Consider the following 20,937-nt stretch of genomic DNA (forward strand, 5'->3'; position numbering starts at 1 on the left):
TCACCACTTGGCTAGCTGTTTGGCGCAAGAGGCCTAGCTTTCGGCCTCTCTCGGCTTTCGACATGCCTTCCGCACTAAGCTTCATCGTTTCTAGCTTTTGATTTAAAGTGAGAGACGTGCGACTCTTCCTTTCACTCGAACACTTAGAGGCCATTGTAGGGTTATTAATTGGCCCAATTTCACTATTGTTGTGTCTCGGGGAATAGGGAGGCCCGAGGAGAGGGGGAGAGACGGGAACGGCCGGTTGGTGGGGCAGTCAGAACACACACAACATTTATCGATTAAGTTTGCCGTCTTATATGGGCGCAGTTTGTGGCGCCCCAAAACAATTACAATAGTAACATCAAAGATCACTGATCACAGACCACCATAGCAGATATAATAATAATGAAAAAGTTTGAAATATTGCGAGAATGACCAAAATGTGACACAGAGACACGAAGCGAGCACATGCTGTTGGAAAAATGGCACCGATAGACTTGCTCGACGCAGGGTTGCCACAAACCTTCAATTTGCTTTAAAAAAAACAAACAAACACGCAGTATCTGTGAAGTGCAATAGAATGAGGTATGCCTGTATAACTAAAAGCCCAGAATTCAGTCCTGACAAGCCTATCCCCTTCCCACTTCAGGATTAGCCCAGGGGTGTTTTATACTAGTCTGGGGATGTGTACTACCATAGAAAACTCTGTGTACCCTTCAACAAGAGCCAGGCCATGGAAATCAAGGTACAAGAGACCATAGAGACTGATTATTGGAGAGCTTAAGGGGTTACTAAGGCTGTTTTAGCTTGCATTAAGAGCACGCAGTATGTTTCCAGCTCAGGAATGTTAATGAAAAGATGGCACAACCCATAATCACCATATTGCTCTTTGGGTGCTACCAAGAACCTCAGCTGTGGTGTTTGACATGGCTGTATATTATTATTTCATATGTACAATTCTTCATGTTCTTCTGTTCCTCCTATACCTTGATTTACAGATATATTTATGCCCTGGACCTAGTTCTACTGCCTTTGAAATCAGTTTTGAGTTTGCAGTTTGCTCTGTGGTGAGCATAGCAAGCTTCTCCTTCATATGAGGAAGGCAGTTGTTTAAAGAAACATACATCGCTTATTAGGTAATAGACTACTTCCTGGTCTATCGCAACATTGCAGCTTGTGGGACATCTCATTAGCTAGAGTAAGAGGAAACTTCTAAATGGCATCCTTCCAAGAAGTATGAGGTTTTACAAGAAGTATGGGGTTTTAATCTCCAGCACCCCTTTATATCCCTTCCTTGAATGAAGAATTAGATGTGAATGGAGTGATGGTTTCCATCGTGTGCAGGAGGGAAGCAGTAAGTTTCTGAGTTGACTGCCTATTATTTTTGCAACGGGGGGGGACTGTGAAACCTTACCTGTTTATTGCTGTGTTGCTGAGCACCTGATACTCGGTAACTGAATGCTGCTCACCTTGCCTTTAAGAGCTGTTAGGGTTGCTAGTCAAGCAGTTTGGAGAATGTGACAGTCTTTTTAATGTTCATAACTCTCGGAGTGAGGCTTGCTGCTGCAGTTCCTTTATACTGCTGTGTGGTTATTCAGTATTTGCTAACAGAACTTCATTAGTGTGGCACAGCTCACAAGTTTAGGACTTTATGGAAAACTTGGGTGAGCAGGATAAAGTAAAGGAAATCTTGGTAATACTCTCATTGGAAAACTCTCATTTCAGTTGTTTTGCGTGGTGGGAATGGAGCTGATCTCCTCCTCCTACCTTGTGCAAACAACAGTCCCTTTCCCTGAGGCCATGCTGATCTCGGGAGGGTAATTACTTGGGTCTCCAGGGAAGACCAAGGTCATGTACACGATTACTATTTGCTGCTGAATTGGACTTTTCTCCACAGCCAGTCCTTTCTGTATACAGCTCTTAAGTCTTCCTTTGAAGCCCTAAACAAGTATGTGTTTGAGTAGATTGTTTCACACAAGGGTATTTGTTTTAGTGTTATATTAAGCAGGGGGGAGGACATGTTTTCTAGTTATGACAGCTGTATGGAATATTCTGCTTTTTAATTTGCTGTGTGTCTAGTTGTTGTGCTGAGGAAAACCTAGATTCAGCTAGAGAGAAAAACAACACTCCAATATTATCTTTTAGGGGTATTATAAATTACTATTTTGGCTTTTGATATATATACTTTAATTCCTTTTATGTACATAATAGAGTTAGTAACTTTTCCCATATATATATGTTATTATGTCCCAGCCTGTGGACATTCCCCTAAGGACAAGTTCATTAGAGTTAAGTAGGTTTGGAAATCTTTTGATTCAAAATTTTATTTTACAATATACAACCACCATGGAATATGTTTTTATTGACTAATGTCCGTTTTGAATGATCAAATAATCCTGGCCAATAAAATAGATGGATTAGAAACGAGCTATACTAAATGTTGAAACAATTAAATAAAGAACAAAGTAAGAATGCCGTTCGTATCAAGTGCTGCAAAATATAGTTTAATTATGATAAAATCTTGTAAAAGAGCCCCTCAAGCTTAAACTCCCCAATTTTCAATAAAAAGCTTTAAGTGACACAATTATCCTGCAGAAATCTACCCACTATTTCTAAATACATCACTACTTTGGCATTACTGTTGATTTAAAAAAAAAAAAAAATTGTAATTTGCTAAAATAGCCTGAAGCACGGTCACCTCTAAGCCAAAAATAGGAGAAAGATGGCTGAAATGGAAGAAAGGAACAGTGAGTTTTGTTTTCAACTGAGTCATTTTACCTCATCTTAAACAAGTCACACTATGCCCACCTGTATGGCCTGTCTAAGGAAGCTAGAACTGATTAGTTGTCACCCTCCATGATGGTATAAATAGGTAACATTCTGCTCAGGAGGTGGCTGTTGGATGCATTATTTGCTGCCTGGAGAAAATGTTTTTCTGCTCAAGTACTTCTGACAGTGTTGTGTCTTTTTACTTCTGAAAAGCTTTTGAGTGCAAATGATGATAAACTTTTCTGCCTTCACTATTTGAAAAACAACTTCCTTCCTCCTTCACTTTTCATACAGTGTTAGATTAGGTCAAGTAAGAAACCAGGAGTTGAGTGCTGGTCTTAATGATAAATGAGGTAATCATCCTTTTATGGCAGCATGTATTCCATCTATGACCAGCAGTATTACATTAGGATCGCTTAGTTTTATAACAAAAAACTTTGTATAAAAGTTGTCAGGGAAAGCTGTAATTTCCAGAATGCTTAGCGTCCAGTTTTAGATCAAAATGGGTATGAACGTGCCATTTGTTTTTTTTCTTACTGCAGATACCTTTTTCTGGATAGCAGGTTTTTCACCTTAAAGGAACATCAAAATATTCTTGTCAGAGAGGGGTTGATACCCTGCTGAATCTGGGTAATGTATACAGTCAGATGTCTCAGTGGAGATTAAGCACTGTCAGAAGAAGGGTTTAACCAAAACCTTTATCATTCAAGGATTCCTTTGCCTAGACCATACCTAGAAAACCATGAAATATATATGTTTATGTGCAATATATTTATGTATAATGAAATTTTTCCCTCTGCATTCCCACTTGTCTTGTCTCCTCAGTGCTGCAAGTATTCTCACCTTACCTGTGAAGTTGTGGAGGTACAGTCTAACAGCTTCGGGTCTGCTGTTATTCAGACAGACAAAGAATTAACGTGCAGTGAACACATCAGTTCTGAAGTGGTTATTCCTGTTTCTAGGTTCAAAATCAGTGAATTATGTTCCAAAAAGTTTGAGATGGAGGTGGACTTTTAAAATGTAAAGAAAGAATGGAAATGGCTCCTCCTTTTTTTCTGCTAAATACTTTCCTGTTTTTTGGTGTTTGGGAGATGTGCAGGCTTTGAAGCTAAGACCTACTCTCTCTGTTAAGATTTGAAGACATTAATACTGTTCTTTCTCTAGGTTTTGCATCCTTTTCTTTGTTGTTCCATTTGTTCAAGACATTTATGTTTTCGTGTCTTCCCCCCCGCTTTTTTCTACCACATGGAAGGTCAAAAAGAGCAGAGACAGGTGTTACTTTAGGATCAAGAAGTCTTGATTTTTAAATGTCACCTAGCTCCCAGTGAAAGAGAGAGAGCAGTGTTTTTTAAAGAGACAAGAGTATTAACAGGTTCTTTAGATTTCTCTTTGAAAATTCCACCCTGAGTTACAGGAAGTAACAGTACTGCTTCTCAGGCTGAGTTTCTTGAATACTGGGCAATTTATTCCTCCTTGCTAAGTATGCTTTGTTTCTGCTTGTGGTCATGAAGACTGTTGAATTCCTGACTCCATTTTGTTAAAGTTCTGTCCAGATTTTCCCATATGTATGGAAGCCAGTATGGGCTGAGTATATTTAAGGGTATATCAAGAATATGTGGTTTGCAGTAGAGTTCGAGCAGTGTGATCCGTGTTAGGTGCCCTTCCTCATTACATCTGATGAGAAGTATGAGACAAAATCACTGCTGGTCAGAGGGAAGGGAGTCTTGAAAGTGTCCTTGCCCCTGCCTTTATAGCTCTCTTCTTGGAGCCAAACAAGGATGGGGGAGAGCTTCCTTTCCCAGTTGGATCAGGAAAGAAATACCTCTTCCACTGCGGCACCATCAGCTGGTCTTTCCCAGAAAAGAAGTGCACGTGGTACCCTGGGACAGAAGGTTGGTGGTTCTGGCTCTGTTAGGTATCAGTAGACCTGAGCTTCCTGTTTAATTCTTCAAAATTACTTTGAAGGTCATCTGCAAGGAGGTGGGGCGACCCTTCAAGCAATATTTAATAATCCCAAATGGTTCAACTGCATGCTTGCACATCCTCTCTGCAGTTCAATACCCTTTTGTATATTTACATAGTGTGGATAATAATGCAACACACAGTCTTTACATATGAACATAGTCAGTGTTAGGGGTTGTTACATGTCAGAAGTCCAGCACTAAATCTCTTAAACACTAATCTTATTGATTGAGACAAAATGTCTATTTAGTTAAAATTCTGCGCTTTGGATTAGATATGATGCAGTATAAGGCAAAGTGCTCCAACATGCAAAGCAAGAGACTCAGTTGGAAGAGTAAAATTTCAGATCAGTTGAAGAACTCTTTGATATTCTTTCCTAGTTCTCTGTGGCTAGGATTTCATTCCTGGGATCAATTCCTAATATTGCTGCTGCCCTGATTTTGAAGTAATAATTTAACTTCTCTACATTTCTGTTTAATCATCTGTAAAGTTGGGCAGACAGCGTGCTTACTTAGTGTAAAGTCCCTCTGGAGGAAACATGCTATGTCAGCACGATTCATTGCAGTTTTTATTTTCTACTCTGCCTGCCAGATTCACAGTACAATCAGGCTGTGCTTAAGCAGGGCTATCTGTTTACTGCAAAAACTAGAAACGAGAATTTGCTGCAGGCTGTAGCAATCATAAAGCTGTAAGTCAGAGACGGTTGTGTATGCATTTTGGTGCTTTTGTCATCTTTTTGTCTTCTGTCCATCAAGAAATGAGATAGCGGGATTTGAACATTCTGAGTTTTGTCGCTGTACCTTTTTTCCAAAACAGAATCACTACCTGGGAGAAGGTTGTGATTTCAGCCTCAGTTCTCAGCAGGTGAGCTTGCATAAACAGCATTTCTACGAATTCCAGTTTCTTTCCTGATTCTTTTTCCTTCTCCAGTAAGTAACTATTACCTCAGAGGGTAGGCAGCAGAAATGGCTTCCTGGCCGCTCTGCTTTTCTTGGTAGTGGAGGTGACGTAGATCCTTGCACACTCTGCCTCCTGCAAAATGGGAGTAGTTAAGCTTACTCCTGCATACTCAGACTGTGAGTCCAAGTAGTCTAGATAAACAAGCAAAGTTGCTTCCTACAACTGTGTTGGCTTAGGCCAAGTCATGCTCTGCTCCAGGGAGGCCAGGTGTCTTGGGTTGACTGGGTCAGTTCCAAAGCAAGGATGCTTTTTAATACCAAGAAGGAAGTCTGATGGATAATCTTTTTTTCCTGGATTTTCATCTGAAACATGGGAAACTGTGGCCCCAGAACTTACCAGAGCTGAAAGAGAGAAGCTCTGGCTCCATCACAGGTTTTGAGACATGTAACCTGGCTTAGGGGACGTGTCCTTTGACCATGTGACTCACACAGGACGCATTTCCTCTGTGCTTCTTTAAAAGAAAAAAATTTTCAGAATCTGGTTACTCTACCTACTTAACTAGATTAGTCAGTAATATCAAGTAAAGTAAATTAAAATGTAGTAAAGATTTCCTTCACACCAAAGGTAAGATTCATTTAGTTTTAGTCTCTGTTGCTCCACCTCAGGGTTTCAAGACGGTAGCTCCCTGGCACAGTCTCAGAGCAGACCTAGATAGCTAGACCCAGACTTCCATCACCATGAATACACCAGCAGATCCTGTCTGTAACTGCTGTTACTATTTTATGGGGGTGTTTGCCTCTTATCAGTCAGGTGGCAGAAAGACCCACTGATCTGCTTATCTAGGTATACTTTCTTCCCTATTTTTAGGAAGGAAACTGAATTCCTGGCCAAAAAAATGGCCTGCAGATACACGAGGATTTGAGTTTTCTTTTTTAAGCAATATCATACATCAGAGACAATTTATAGAGTAGCCTAAAAGGTCTTTCTACATAGAGTTGAAGAAATGCCTGTTCTTGACCACTGCTGTGTGTACTCCTTTGCTGTCTGTAGGTGGGCTGATCTTGAATCAGGAAGTTTAGATATTTTTAATATTCATTCAGAAACAAAGACTCCATCTTGCTTCTGATAAGTTGGCAGATGCCCCTTTCTCCCTGAAGATGAGTATCTGGAACTTTGTAGACACACTCTGACTTAACCTTATGGCATTAATTTGAGTGAATTACCACATAGACTTATAATATGTAGCAAAAATTAATTTTACTTAGTGATGAATCAGCCTTAAAAGAGTAATTAACTAAGAAGATTAGCAATTCTATATTGATCTGTTTTGCCACTTAATTAAATTACTCGGTAATTCTCATTTTGAGCTTGCGTCTGTTTATGTTGGGACCATCAATAAGGGCTTACCAAACAGTGTGCCTTTATTATCAATAAAAATACATTGCCATCACACCTTACCTCTCTTGGAGAGATCTACAGAGGTGAAAGTGACCCTTCACAGGGGGTGAAAAGTGGAAGATACTGTCTCTTTAACGGCCCCAAATGTGAGCTTTCATCTTCTAAATCCTGCTGCATCTTTCTCCCTGAGTAGCTGGTTTCACACTAATGAGAAGCACTTTTAGGTCATCTTAAATCTCCCCTGTTAAGGATGAGTTATTTCAAGCAGTAAAGCAGCTTTTTGTTTCTTACATGTCCTGTAGGTTTAAACCTCTCTGTTACCTAAAACATTTGAGATTTACGCTCTCAGTGTATATATCTTCTTAGCTTACAACAAAGTATTTTCATCTAGTTTTCACTTTTGCAACAAACATTCAGTATCTTTGTGCACTGGTTAATGAACATTAGCATTACTTATTTAAAAGAAAAAATGCTTTTGTGGCATTTGTGATTATGTTCTTTTAGCATGAGAACTTCCTTAAGCTGACTGCTCTCTTTCAAGAAGTTTTGAACAAAACTATTTTAAAGGTTCTTATTTAACCATACAGTTTCTCAAATTTGAATCAATTTTGATAACTGTAATTCCTATGGTGCAGTGAAAATCAGACCACAGAAATCAAAAGGAAGGTTCATCTTTTCTAAATTCAATAGGTGTGAAAGACTGGGCAGATGGAGAGAAATTGTGTGGAACTAAAAATTCTTTTCAAATGATAGAAGTAAATTTTGTTTATTATAGTCACCAACAGTGCCAACACTGCCAATTATTATAGTATTGGGAGATGTTGTCACTGTAGAGGGGTATCTGTGTTTACTGTCTGTTTACTTACTTTGGTTAGAAATAGGGATCTTTAGTAGGGTTTTTAATTAATTTCCAAAGCAACTGTGAGACTAACAACATGATGCTATGCCAACATTTGAAAAAGTATGAAATATTATTTTAACCTGTTTTATTTATTAAATAGAGAAACTTGCCATAGACTTAAAGGGGAGAAAAAAAACACAAAAATTTTGCATACCTAATTCACCAATGAGTGGTTAAAAGGTGAATTTTCAAAGCCTTTTGATTTGGGAAGCTTTTAAGCTCTGAAAATTAACTCTTTGGTCTCAGTTTAACCTTGTGAAAAATCACATTAGTCTCAATGGGACTATCTGCATGTTAAATGTTTTGCTAAATCAGTGCCTATACAGGAGCTGCTTAAATATGAGCTGGTCTGAAAATTCTCTCTGTGGCATGTATTTTACTGTGTCTCACATGGTTTAGGTGGATAGTGCATAGCACATATTAAGTTAGGTGGTGAATGCACAGATAAACCCCAGAGGCCTGTTACACTGGTTGTTTTTGGTAGTGTTTATCATGTGACCCTGACTTGAATAATTCAGCTTTCATCTGGTGTCAAGCAAATCTATTAGCCAGTTCATTATTAGTTGATCAAGTCTGTTTATCTCTGGTGTTCATTACTACAGTGTTTGAGTACTGTAATTCCCTTGTGAGTTAGGACTGGTATTGCAAATTCTTTTGAATGTCTACTCCCTTAAAATAGATATTAACTAACTGGAAAGCTAGCAATAACAAGTCTCAGAAATAATTGTGCTGGTCTGGAAAAAATGCCTGGATTTTACAGAGCTAAAGAACTCAGTTTAATTTACCAAAAAGAAGATCAAGAGGTAACTTACTAGATGCCAAACTCTAGTAAATAAGCTAAGCTCTTAACTAGCCAGAGAGAAAAAGAAAAAGAGCCAGGAAATAAATGCCAAAACACCCCCAATCAATGTGGGAATTAGGCACTTAAAATAAAACCAACACAGAAGGAAAAATATGAAGAGAAATATTGGATTATGCATTTCTTTGTCATCATATCAAGACAGAGCCTCACTGAAGGATAGTGCTGAGTTAAATACAGGTTATGGAGGTCAGCAGTTGCATAAATGAATGAAATTAAAGATTCTGTGAGTATAGGAAGTCAGCTTCAATGATTTAATGGTCCTTTATGGGAAAATCTGGGTTTTGGTTGTATCCTGAGTACTGTTTTGTTTCCTAAACATTTTTTTTCCTGAGCAACAAGTTTTTCAGTCCAAATCAGCAAGAGATGTAAAAGTTTCATAAATTTAGACATTCAGAAATCTGGGAGCAGACTACTACTTATTTTGCCCTTTCCCACCTTTGCCACTGGGATCTTCATCACAGAATTCTGTCTCTCAACATACAATATTATATTTTTACTTTGCTATTACCCCCAAATTGTAACAGATGTTTTCTTTACCTTGAAGTGTGGCATATTTTTCCCTTCTGAGAGTGTGAGAATGTGAGACAGGCCTGTGATTTGAATATGGTAGACATGGTTTTAAACTAGTGACTGAAACTGAAAGGATCTGAATTTTGTGGTCAGCCATTTTAGCTTCTCTGAACGGGATCAGAAAAATATGGCTGTCTATCCATATGAGAATATTTTTAAATAGTTTAACAAAAAGTGCATTTTCCAGCCAGAGTCCCTCCTTTTTCTATACTTGCTGTTGCCATGTTGATGGCATGTTTAACTACACAACAGAGTTTATAAATTTCTATGCCATTTATTTATAAATAGTTTTCTTTATATAATTCTTTTGCAAAACCCCCAGTGAACTGGAAACCTTCCAGACTCTGCAGTGTTCCCTACCACATCCCAGAGATCTAGACCCTGAGACCCCCTCACTCTGCAGCTAACCCCTGCCAGTGGTTTTAGGGCATCCAGTTCCTGTAGACAAAGCTGGAGCTACCGTAATTAACAGAATACTCCACTATAGGGGAGCACTTGAAGGTTTTGATGGGCCTGGGTAACAGAGACTAGAGTGCAGATTAGACTGGGTTAGACTATTTTAGGGGTCTGCTAGAGTTAGAGATACTGGAAATATAAGAGCCAAGATGTAGCTCCAGAACAGCTCTGTGTAGTAGACGTGCAGGCACCAAGGTGGGGAATTAATGCTGGATGGGTCTTCAAGCCATCAATTCTTGCAGCACATCCTTTCTAAGGCAGTCCGCTAAGAATCCTCCTCTAGGTTTGGCAAATGATTGAGGGAGATTTCATTAAAAAAATTCCAGGTATGATGAATCAACAGCTTTTTGCTGGAAAATCTCTGCCAGTCTTTGTTTAATAGCACCTCCACATGTTCCGCATTTCAAGATGGCACTAGGGTGCTGGAGTTTGTGGATGGCTTGAGCACAGACTTTCTCCATGGTGTCATAGGACTTGGCAGATGATCAGAGGTCATGTGTTCTGTCTTCATGGATATCCTTTTGTGTGGGGATGTGGGGGTGTAATTTCAGCTGACTCAAAGTTCATTGTATGGCGTAGGAATCCAGAAGGATTACAAGAATTATAAATTGTCACAGGTGCCAAGCCTTTATAATCTTGGAATGTAATATTGTTTAAGACATCTCTTGTACAAATAATTAACTTGATATTAAATACTGCAAGTTGAATGCTAGAGATTGTATGTTGAATGTTATAAATTTAATCTCATGACTATAAAATTCTAATTTATTTGAATTCTGAAAGAGGTTTCCTTATCTTTTTTTTCCCCAGTAATTTTCGTCTGTTTTCTTGGTGCAAATGAGGCTTAGGCAGTCACCTTTATGTATGTTTGTTTGTGTTCCATGTCTCATAATAATATCTATCTGTTTGCGCACTTGATAGGGCAGGTAATGGAAAGAGAGAAGTTGAGGTAGAGATTGCAGCATGAGCCTATGCATCATTAGACAAAAAGAATCTTCAGTGGGAGAGATACCATTAGAAAAGTTCTGATTGTGGTTTGTGATCAAATGTATATCCAAAAGAAATCAGGCTTCATTAATACTAGTGCTCCCAGAAGTGTTGATTTTCAAAGCAAATTGAGTCTACATATAAGTTTGTGTTTTTCTCCAGAGAATTCATCTTTCGTAATAAACTTCCTTGAACTTTGGTCTGTGTTACAGAGGGAAATTTTCATGTAAGCTGTGTATCTACTCAACTGTAAAGTAGGCAAGTATAAGGGAAATATAATACTTAAAGTAAACTCTTGATCCAGCTCACCTATTGCTTGTTTACATTATGCTGTTTCATGTTTACCTTGGTCACATCACAGGAAAAAGTGACTTGTTTTGGGGAAAAAAAAATCTGTCTGTATGGAGTAAGTTAATCTACAGTTGAACTTGACAGTTACTGACAGGAAGGGCCATATATAAACCCTTCTGAACAAGGTTAAATAAAAACCCTTTAGGCTAGTTCGTAGATACCTGACAAAGTATAGGGGACTGCATAATCAAAGAAAGCAAAGGTGTCTGAAGTATAGATATAACCGTCACTCAAATAATTTTTGGTGTCAAAAGATATACACAAAATATTTTTACATATGAAAATCCTTATCAGACAAAATAACTTGAAGCAGTGGAATAATTGGCACGTATTCAAATTGTGGTTAATTGAATTCTTCATCTGTGGCTTAGAGAGCCACATGGGGTACAGATTCTTCATAGAGGAAGTAATTTTCATTAACAGGATATAATTTAGAATGAGAAACATATACACTCTGCCTGATACACTGTTAATAATTAATATGGAATAAATACATAGACATATACTGAGTTACCATATTTCTACCTGTCACTCTTTAGAGTTTCAGCAACTCATTTGCATCCTAAGTAAGTATATTTATTCAGAGAGATGACACTGTAACACTACCTCCAAAAGTGGAAGACCTCTATGTCACAGCATCAGATGAGTCATCCTTGTTATTAAAATGGCAAAGTGAGATCAGATGGTGATTTGATCTCATGCCTACTTAAATCTATCTAAGAAGTTTGCTTGTTTGTGAACTAATGCTGTACAGTTAAAAAGCTGATAGCCAGTTCTCAAACTCATCATTATTTTGGAGAGTGATCAGCATTGCTCAATTAGAATAGAAAGAAAATAAAAGCCATTTAAGAAAGAATATTATTTCTGTTTTGTGTTCTAATTATACATAACATATTTTATTTGGTCTCACATTTACTGTTAACATTGACATGTATTTGCATGCAGGAAGCAAGTTATTTGAAGACTAAAAAATAAAAGAATATCTGGTAGGATGCCTGAGAAAAAGCATATGATATCACTGAATGGAGTAGGTGATTGAGAGCCAGCAGCTCCACATGATCCGGTCTCTGTCAAAGGCTTGCTGCATCACCTTAAGCAAGCTGCTTTGTGCCTGATCTTGAAAACAATGCTATTTTTGGATGTTCAGATATTCTGTAGATCAGGATTTCAGAAAGTGCTTCTGTTGGTAAAAAACCAATTTCGGCCTTAGCTCAGGAAAAACATAAACAGATGCCTAAGTCCAGCTCAGTTTGGGACAGCACTTTGACATGCATATAATACATGGCTTCAGAAAGACTGAAAAGTAGTCTTTAAATCTCCCCTTGAATCAGGGCTCAAAACTCAAATCTTTTGTGAGGGTTCCTCAACATTTCAGCTGAAGCAGAAGCATAGCAATAAATTACTTTTATTGGATATATGCTATGTACCAATTCTTAGCTTTCACTTTGAGCTCTGCCTGAGTTGGAAAGTGACTACAGGATTTGCTCCTGAGGGAGGGCAGCTCTTGGCTGAGGTTTTTGTAGATCTCCAGCTTCATTTGCTTGTTTGGTTGTTTTTTTCACTTGTTTATTTTCTTCTTTCTACTGATTTGACTGCTGAACAAATCTGCTGCATAGATCTCTATATGGCAAGCCTTTACGCAAGGGCAGGAGTGTAAGGAAAAAGGAGGCTTTACCTTTTCTGGTTGTCCTCATTTCAGTTAGCAGCCATATGTAAGATAAAGACCCCTGAGAAATCACAGAGGTGGGAGTAGACTGTCCACCTACAAGAATGCTCTTTAATTTTGCTGTTTGCCATAGTTCTGCCATGCTGGTTTTGGAAACCACAGTGGTATTTAGCATTTCTGAATTACAAGGCCATACTTCATATTTCCTTCTCTTTTTAATAACAGGTGGTAACAATATTGGCAAACATGTCTGTGTTGGACCAGTGTGCTTCAGAAATCATTCAAGGAAATGGTATGTATTTTAGCTGAATTGTGTTCTGTATTTGTTTGCAGAGAATGTGGGTAAAGGAGAAAGGAGTAATACAAAGTAAAGGAGAAAGGTTGCAAAATTAAGTGTTATTACTGAAGCCTGTGTCAGCTGGATAATACATGTTGGTGCAGGATGCAAAATGAGTCCATGGGTGGTTCTATGCACTTTAAATAAATTACAACTGCTTTAGATAACTTTGCATGTTTGACCGTATTGCTTATTTTGTTTGTTTGTTTGTTTTGTGTCATGTATCCACAGATACAATGCAGGGTAGTATGAAGTGTTTCAAAAACCTTTGTTCTTATAAATTACATTGTGTAAGGTGGCAGTTCTTATGCATTGAAAGACATCACCTCATACTGAGCTACGCATACCTGCATTTTATGTCACTTTGTTCACAAGTATTCAAAAGTACTGTAAATTTTGAGGCATTATGTTTTTATTACTATAAAGCAGTTGCTACATTTTTTCCCACACTCCTTTAAATATCATGTTGTGAGAAATTCATTTTTTAGAAAAGAACTAGGCATTATAGGGCCACCAGAAGTCTGAGAAGTTAGGTTAATAATTCTGTGGGGGGTAATATAGGAGGATGTAACTGACTTAATATCACACCTTCCAGCAAATTCATGGCCAGGTGATATACTAAGACAGCTTTTTTCTAGTGGGAGATATTCAGTAAGTGTGAAGCATCATGTCTATTGCTTTTTCTGTCCTAGGAATGAATACTCCTTCCCCCCACCTCCCTTTTTAAAATTGTTTGGATAGGAATGGTTTGAATTTGGCTCCATTTGAATCTCAGAGATCGCTGATTGTAGGTGGGAGAAAGGGTTTCAAAAAGCCCCTTTATAGAGGTGGTTCTTGAAATAGAATTGGCCAGTTTCTATATAATATTGGATTTAGCTGTTTCTTGCATTTCAGTGGAAAAATTGAGCTCTGTGCACACAAATATGACTGGCAAGGACCATACGCAACTAATTTGCTTGATGGAATCCATGTGTGTACGTAGATAATGTGCATTGAATATTCTCGCTAGGGCAGGTAGGTGTTGTGGTTTGAGACCAAGTGAGTGTGGAGGCTGAATGGATTTGGATACTAAAGCACTTTAATCACAGATATATGCAGTTTTATGAATTACACGGGTTTCCTGTCCTGTGTGGGAGATGGTGCAGTGAGGAGGAGAAGCTGGTCAGGTTAGCATTGTGATTTCTTACATGACTTCCTCGTTCCATGGGAGAGGTGGGGCAGTCCTGGAGAGAGGTCCATCAGGTCGGTGGTGGCTCCTGCTGCGCGATGTGTGCTCCTGGCGCAGGATGTGGGGTGCCCTGGTGTCTCTTCTCCCTGTGTTCCCAGCAGTTGGAGAGATTGTTCCAGATCCTGGTGCAGGATCATGGGGCTTCTCTTCCCAGAGTCTTTTCAGAAACTCTTGGTAAGATCCCAGCGTTCCTAGATATCCTTAATTATAGGATAGGGTAGAGAATACACGGCTGGTGACGTGTCTGTTTGATTTGAGCTGTTGTCTTCTGATTTGCTGTTGCCATTGTTGGCACTTGAAATTTGTTCGTTCTGGACATGTCCTGGACTGTTTTGTACTCCTTGATACTTAACAGGTTGTGTGTGTAAATGAGCTCTGTATTTCCTTGAGCACACCAAAAACTATTTGTTATTTGGGACAGGTGGTTAGCTGTATTTTGTTTAGTTCTGCTGCAGCAGAAAGTCAGTTAAAGTTCGTGGGCTTATGCTAACAGCTATGCTAACTAGGCCTAACTCATGCCAACTGCTGCAGTAGGTGGAGATGTACATGTGGATTATGAAGTGCAATCCAAATAGGCCAGCCAGTAAGTAATACAATAGATAGACCAGTCTGGGTCCTTTGTTATCCAACTCAAGAGACCGCCAAGCCCTGAAAACAGCTGCAAAACTTTTGCTCTCAGTCAGGACAAGGGATCGTCCATTCTCAAACTGTATAAATCAGGAGAAATTCCCTGTATGTCTCCAGAGTTTCACAAGTGGAGAAAGATCATAATATGACATTCAGTCATGAAGTGCTTTACAGGAACAGGACCTTATTCATCACCTTTTGCAAATAACTGCGAAAGAATTTGGGCAAGTTGTTGCGTATTCATCATAGACTATATTGGACCTATGCACATTTGCACCATTTATGAGTTGTAAGCATGACTTGGACCCAAAGTGATTTAAAAAACCAAGCATACAGTGCCAAATAGCCCATTCTGTTTCCCCAGAGAAAACAGAAGGTAGTGTTTGCTCTAGTCCTCCCTCAGTGAAACACATAATTAACCGAAGTGTGTACATGGCAAAGTAAATTTGTGTATACACTTCTTAATGGAAGTTCACACAGAAGCATTTGCCCTCAGGCTTATGAGAAGGGTTGACACTTATCTTGTGTATAAAAGCTTCTTGTGTCTGGCTAATATTATAATAATTAGCTGCTGATCAGAAGCCAGATTCACAAACGTGCTACTGAGAAGGGTGTTTGGATCTGGAAGAATTTAGATGGGTTTTCTTCTCAACTTTGACTTGATATTTTTGTATGTCAATTGATTATTATTTAGTTGTGTGATTCTGATGCTAATTCTGTTAATTATTTATGCAAATGTTCTAATAGTTATAATCCTCTGATGCTAGCTAAAGTAATCTGAATGCCTAATGGCATATGGAATCTAATAGCACATAATTGTCCTTATATTTAAAATAATTTAGAAAATATGAATCAGTACAGTCTCATCTGTTTTTGTCCTGCTGCAGTAAGAATATCAGCTCTTAGAGGCAACAATAAGTTAATAAAACCATTTTACCATGAGTGAAATTATCTATTCTGAAGTCAAGAGCAGCAACACAATAAACTTCAAGAGGCCAGAACTTCCTCTTTTCCCTTATGAAGGGTATTTAGAATGGTGTTTGCTTTATGTATTTAAAGAGTTTGAGGGGGAGCTTTTAAAGGTTTGCTTAAAAATATATAAACTGAAAAAATTTTATTTTCCTCTAATTCAGAACAAAACTTCATACAGAGACCTGAAATTCATTACTACTAGTTTTTAAGTTAGTAATACCTTTAGGTTAATTTAGAATTAATTAAAGAATTGCTTTTAGGTTTCGAAAATTTGCTGAGTCAATCTAAAATGCTAACTCCTAGATTCCAGTCAGTGTGTTTCAAAGCAGGTTGAATGGAAGAGGGAAAAGAACTAGTGCATTTTCTAGTTCCAGATGTTCTGTAGCTTCCTAGTGAAAACAAAGTTTTGCATAGATCAGATGTGCCTAAATCCTGATGGCAAAATTCCAAGCCACTGTTAGGCATTCTTCATGCATTATTCAGGCAATGATTGGTCTGTATTTACCTGGTTCACTTTTCCCTTTACTTTTTTTGAAATTTTAGTAGGAGAGAGGCTAACAATGGCTTTCACATCCTCGTAGGTGTTCAGCTTTTATTGGAAATGCTCTTTGAGAGATCGTCTTCAGGAAATTCAGCAGAAGTTGCTGCTTGTGAGCGAGTCCAACAGAAATCTGCAGTTACACTGGCACGACTCAGCCGAGATCCTGAGGTGGCAGATGCAGCCGTAAAACTCAGATGTAAGGATGTGTCACTTGCTTAATGGACGACTGAAAAAGAGGGAGGAACTGCCAGTCAAGGAAGTTCTTTTTTCTTTTCATAAGCTGTACCTTGTTTGGTACAGTTTGCGGAAGAGGTTCCTTATGCAAAATCTGTCCAGACAGTGGATTAGGAGGTTGTGCTAAATGAACCTCTGTCTAAGTTCCCAGAGGAACATGAGGTGCAGCTTCCTCCCAACACATAGTTGTGGCAGACTGTGACAACTGACAGTGCTGCATCCCTCATTCCTTTCCTTGGAAATCATTGTGCAGGATACATCAGCAGAAAGAAAACTTGGGCCCCTGCAATTTCAAATATAATGAATCTGGTAGGAAACAACATGTTCTTTTGGCTAGAGCTTTTTACAGGTGTGCAGAATGATTGATAGGGAAGAAATCGAAGTCATTATTTTCTTTGTGAAAGAGCAGTAGAGGGTAAAAACAATGCATTTGTTTTTTTATGCTTGCAACTATTATTCAGGACTGTTTTGAACTGCATAGCTCCATGGATAGTCCCATAAGTATTTGCATACAATCTTTGCCTTAGTAACCATATCAAATAAGGAAGATAAATATAAAATATCTTTAAAAAAAACAAACAGGCCTCTTATCTCAAAATAAGGAGTTTGTTTTTCTAAATTTTCTAAATTATTTCTCCCAAAACTCTTTTGTACACTCAGGTATTCCTCGCCTAATTAAACTTTGCAGATCACCAACTGAAAGAAATAACAGCGATTCTGTTTTAGTGGCATGTCTGGTAGGTATATTTTTTATCATCCTTCCTTGCTTATCCTGAAAAATGCTGAAACCCCAGCCTGAAAGATTTCAAAATGTTTAAGTATTGCAAGAATGTTTTAAATTTAGGCCAGGGTCTCCTGCAACCCTTAAGCATAGTTCTGCCAATTATTTCTCTTCTAATTGGAGATTTAGGCACTTAAGCAAAAATGACTTTATCTTCACAGTACGGAGGAATCAAAAATTCACTGGAGTGCTTCAGAATTTAAAGTTTCAATAATTCTTAAATTTCATCCTCTGATGATGCTGTCTTTGCTGAAATAAGCTTTGAATCACAGAATTACCAGCCCTTTGTCTCTACACACTTGCATGGACACACAAACGCGTACACACACGAATGCATGGAAATATTTATGTAAAATGTCTGAAGAGGGGAAAAGAGATTTCTGTCTTTCATTATAATCCATTTTTCTATTTGAATCTCTAAGACATTATAGAGCCCAGCCAAAGAGTGGTCAACAGAAGGCTAATGTGTCATCAACGTATTTTCTATTGTGCAGTCTCATAATCTGAATATTTGTTCCCAGATGGTTTGAAATGTATGGTTTCTTTCTACTACAGTAGTTCCTAAAAGACCTCTGTTATGGGCATTACATAAAACTTCAGTAGGAGGTGTTTTATGAGTCAGACAGCTCACAGTCTTCATAAATAAGACAAAAGCTGAGAGAGTAATTGAGGTACAAAGAGGCAGTGTGAGACATGCAGCAGATCAGAGAGAGGTTTACAACCTGAGCTCTTTGACTGTCTCCTCATTTTCTTCTTTTTAAGATGCCACTGTCCCTCCTGCTCATATCTAAGAGTAATGTGCCCAGAAAGAATTGTCTTTTAATAGCTGCGTTTGAGGGAAGATTTATCTGATAAATGAACACAGTAATGAGAGAGTAGCCAGGTGAAAGAGCCCACGGACCTGCACAGGAGGTCGTTTTCAAGTCCTGGCTCTTATTTAGAGATTGTTATAATGGATTCCTGCAAGGAAGAGTTTGTCAGTCTGTAACTCTGTTACTGTTGTGTTGTTTTGTTTTTGTAGGCAGCCTTGCGAAGACTAGCAGTTATGAGTCCTGATGGACTTGAAGATTCAGATTTTCAGCAGCTAGTAAAGCCCAGACTTGTGGATTCCTTTCTGCTATGCACAAATATGGAAGAGAGCTTTGTATAAATGTGAGCCAAAAACCTCAAAGCAAGCTAGCCTCTGAAAAACAATCAAGATAACATGTATACAATTTTATGTAGTTTTAGGCCTATTATTTATGACTTATTTATTTTAAAACCATAAACATGTGGTTTGTAGTAGCAAAGAAACAGGATAAGCAAACTTGTTTCAGTGGTTTACAAAGGTAATATCTTGTTTTCCTGCCATACCTGAAGACATGTCAACAGACCATATTGGTGCAGTCTAACATAAAGTTGTCTTCTTGTTTAACAGAGTTGAATCAAAGTAACGAAGCCAAGAATTTGGTGCTCTGACTTTAAATTTTTATAATAATGTTTTGTTGCTGATGTTTTACTTTGATTAGAGCATTTTGCATTCCTTGGAAGAAATGTATTAATCTTATGCATTCATTTCATTAGGGAAAAATATGATTCTTAAAGTTTCAAGAGAATACTTTAAAATGAAAGGATGTTACAGTCTGAGTCCGCTTCTTAACTGTTGCTGTTACGTTTTAATAGAATTATGGAAATGCCTAACTGTGATTAGCTAAGGTAATTTTTAGGAAATTTTCAAATACTGGCTTTTAATGATGTTAGAGGACATTCTTAAACTGTATACAGTGATCCATTAGAGGATACATAATTGTAGACAACTCTTTTATATGCATGTGACTCAAATTTCCTCAACAAATTAAGAGACTTCTAGAAAAATCTTCATGAAATCAAACATACATCATCAGTGTGACGGTATTGACATAAGACTTAAAATTCTCACTCACTGATAATTCTTCCCTCCTTTCCAAGCCTTAAAATAACTGGAAGTGATTATGTCCAGGCCTATTTTTAATATTCAAAGTACTACTTCTGTGAAAAATTGTGCATGCATATGTTAAATAATCAGAACAGATAAATTGTTTATAACTTAAATTTCCAATTTTCTGTTTTTCTAACTAGTTTTGTATTTCTAAAAATGTGAAATAAGATTTTCAAGAGCTCTTGTAGTTGACAAAAGATTTTACGTAAAAATAGGTCTATTTTTTCATAAATATTTCTCTTAAAATTTGGCTTTTTTTTTTTTCATCAAGAAACCATATACATTTAAAATTGATCACCCARCAATATCTGGAGAGTGTTTTTCTACCTGACTTCTCACAAAAGACACTGTAGAGTGTGAAAGGCTTTGTAATTTGTTTCTTGATGGTTTGCAACTATTTCTCTGGATCACTTTATGATCAGGCAACTTTACAGTACCAGGACATCTGCCAAAAAAGTAAGTAGGATTCTTCTTGACTGTAGTTACTTTGTAGATATATTAAGCAGCTTAATCCGTTAATGTTTATTTAGTATCATGTGGGGGTTAGATGAAAGGCACCAGATAATTGCTAAGATGTGATTGCCTTCCACATTTTGTTCTGTCTGAGAAATTTGGCCTGCATCAAGCAGTGATAAATAGTGGCTACTTTTTTCTTCCCTTGAGTATATGGGTTAAGAAGCTTTTGCTTTAATGTGTCTTCCTTGTAATCTCTTCATTTAACTATGAACTGTATCTTGAATGAAGTTTTAAAAACATGAGAAAACATACAACCTCTGTCATAAGCAACTACTCAAAGACAAGCATAGACTCAGATATTTTACAGATGTGATTTTCTAGTAAAAGCAGAGATGAATTCTGCTTTGTTTGCATACTTTGAGGCAGTTCCTTAAAAGCGTGAGATTAAGATGTATTGCACTGTACAGATTTCAAATTATTGTACAAGTGACTGACTTGAACACTTTCCTCACTAAGCAGAAATGCACGTATGAACTCTGCATGCCTTAAATAGTGAAATAAACATTCTTGATATAAAATATTTCATCTAGAAATAAATTATAGTGAATTCAACAAGGTCCTGTTGCAGTCATCCTGATAATACGATTATCCCAAATAATATACAACAAATCAAATTCTGTTGCTGAATATGCTGTACTGAATCTTGTTCTGTTACCCGTGACTAACACCAGAAACTAGTCGTTTGTAGACAGGGATAGAATTTATCCCATAAAAAAGAAATACTACAAATTAAGTACAATTGGTCTGCTAAAAGAGAGAGAGAAAAAAAAAAGAAATTGAGGGTTGTATGTACATGCAGAAAAGAGCAGAGATCATTTCCTGATCAAGGCAATGGAATATTTACGCATGTACTGAAAATAGTTGCATATAAAAAGCAGGGGTTCCCAATATCGATTTACACTGACATTACTAGATAAAATGTCACTGGACTACAAATGTG

The 20,937-nt window shown here is 37.7% G+C and overlaps 1 protein-coding gene across 1 annotated transcript in view; it reads left to right on the forward strand.

Annotated features, from left to right (window-relative positions):
• The window catches only part of INSC (INSC, spindle orientation adaptor protein), a 168,318-nt gene extending 149,644 nt beyond the window's left edge, over positions 1-18,674 (forward strand). Inside the window, 4 exon segments of the mRNA XM_026070738.1 lie at positions 13,030-13,096; positions 16,550-16,705; positions 17,404-17,480; positions 18,546-18,674. Coding sequence (XP_025926523.1) covers positions 13,030-13,096; positions 16,550-16,705; positions 17,404-17,480; positions 18,546-18,674 — 429 coding nt within the window.
• Positions 18,675-20,937: the final 2,263 nt, after the last annotated feature.

This window comes from Apteryx rowi, unplaced genomic scaffold (genome assembly GCF_003343035.1).
Source record: "Apteryx rowi isolate R43461 unplaced genomic scaffold, aptRow1 scaffold_107, whole genome shotgun sequence".
NCBI classification, from domain to species: Eukaryota; Metazoa; Chordata; class Aves; order Apterygiformes; family Apterygidae; genus Apteryx; species Apteryx rowi.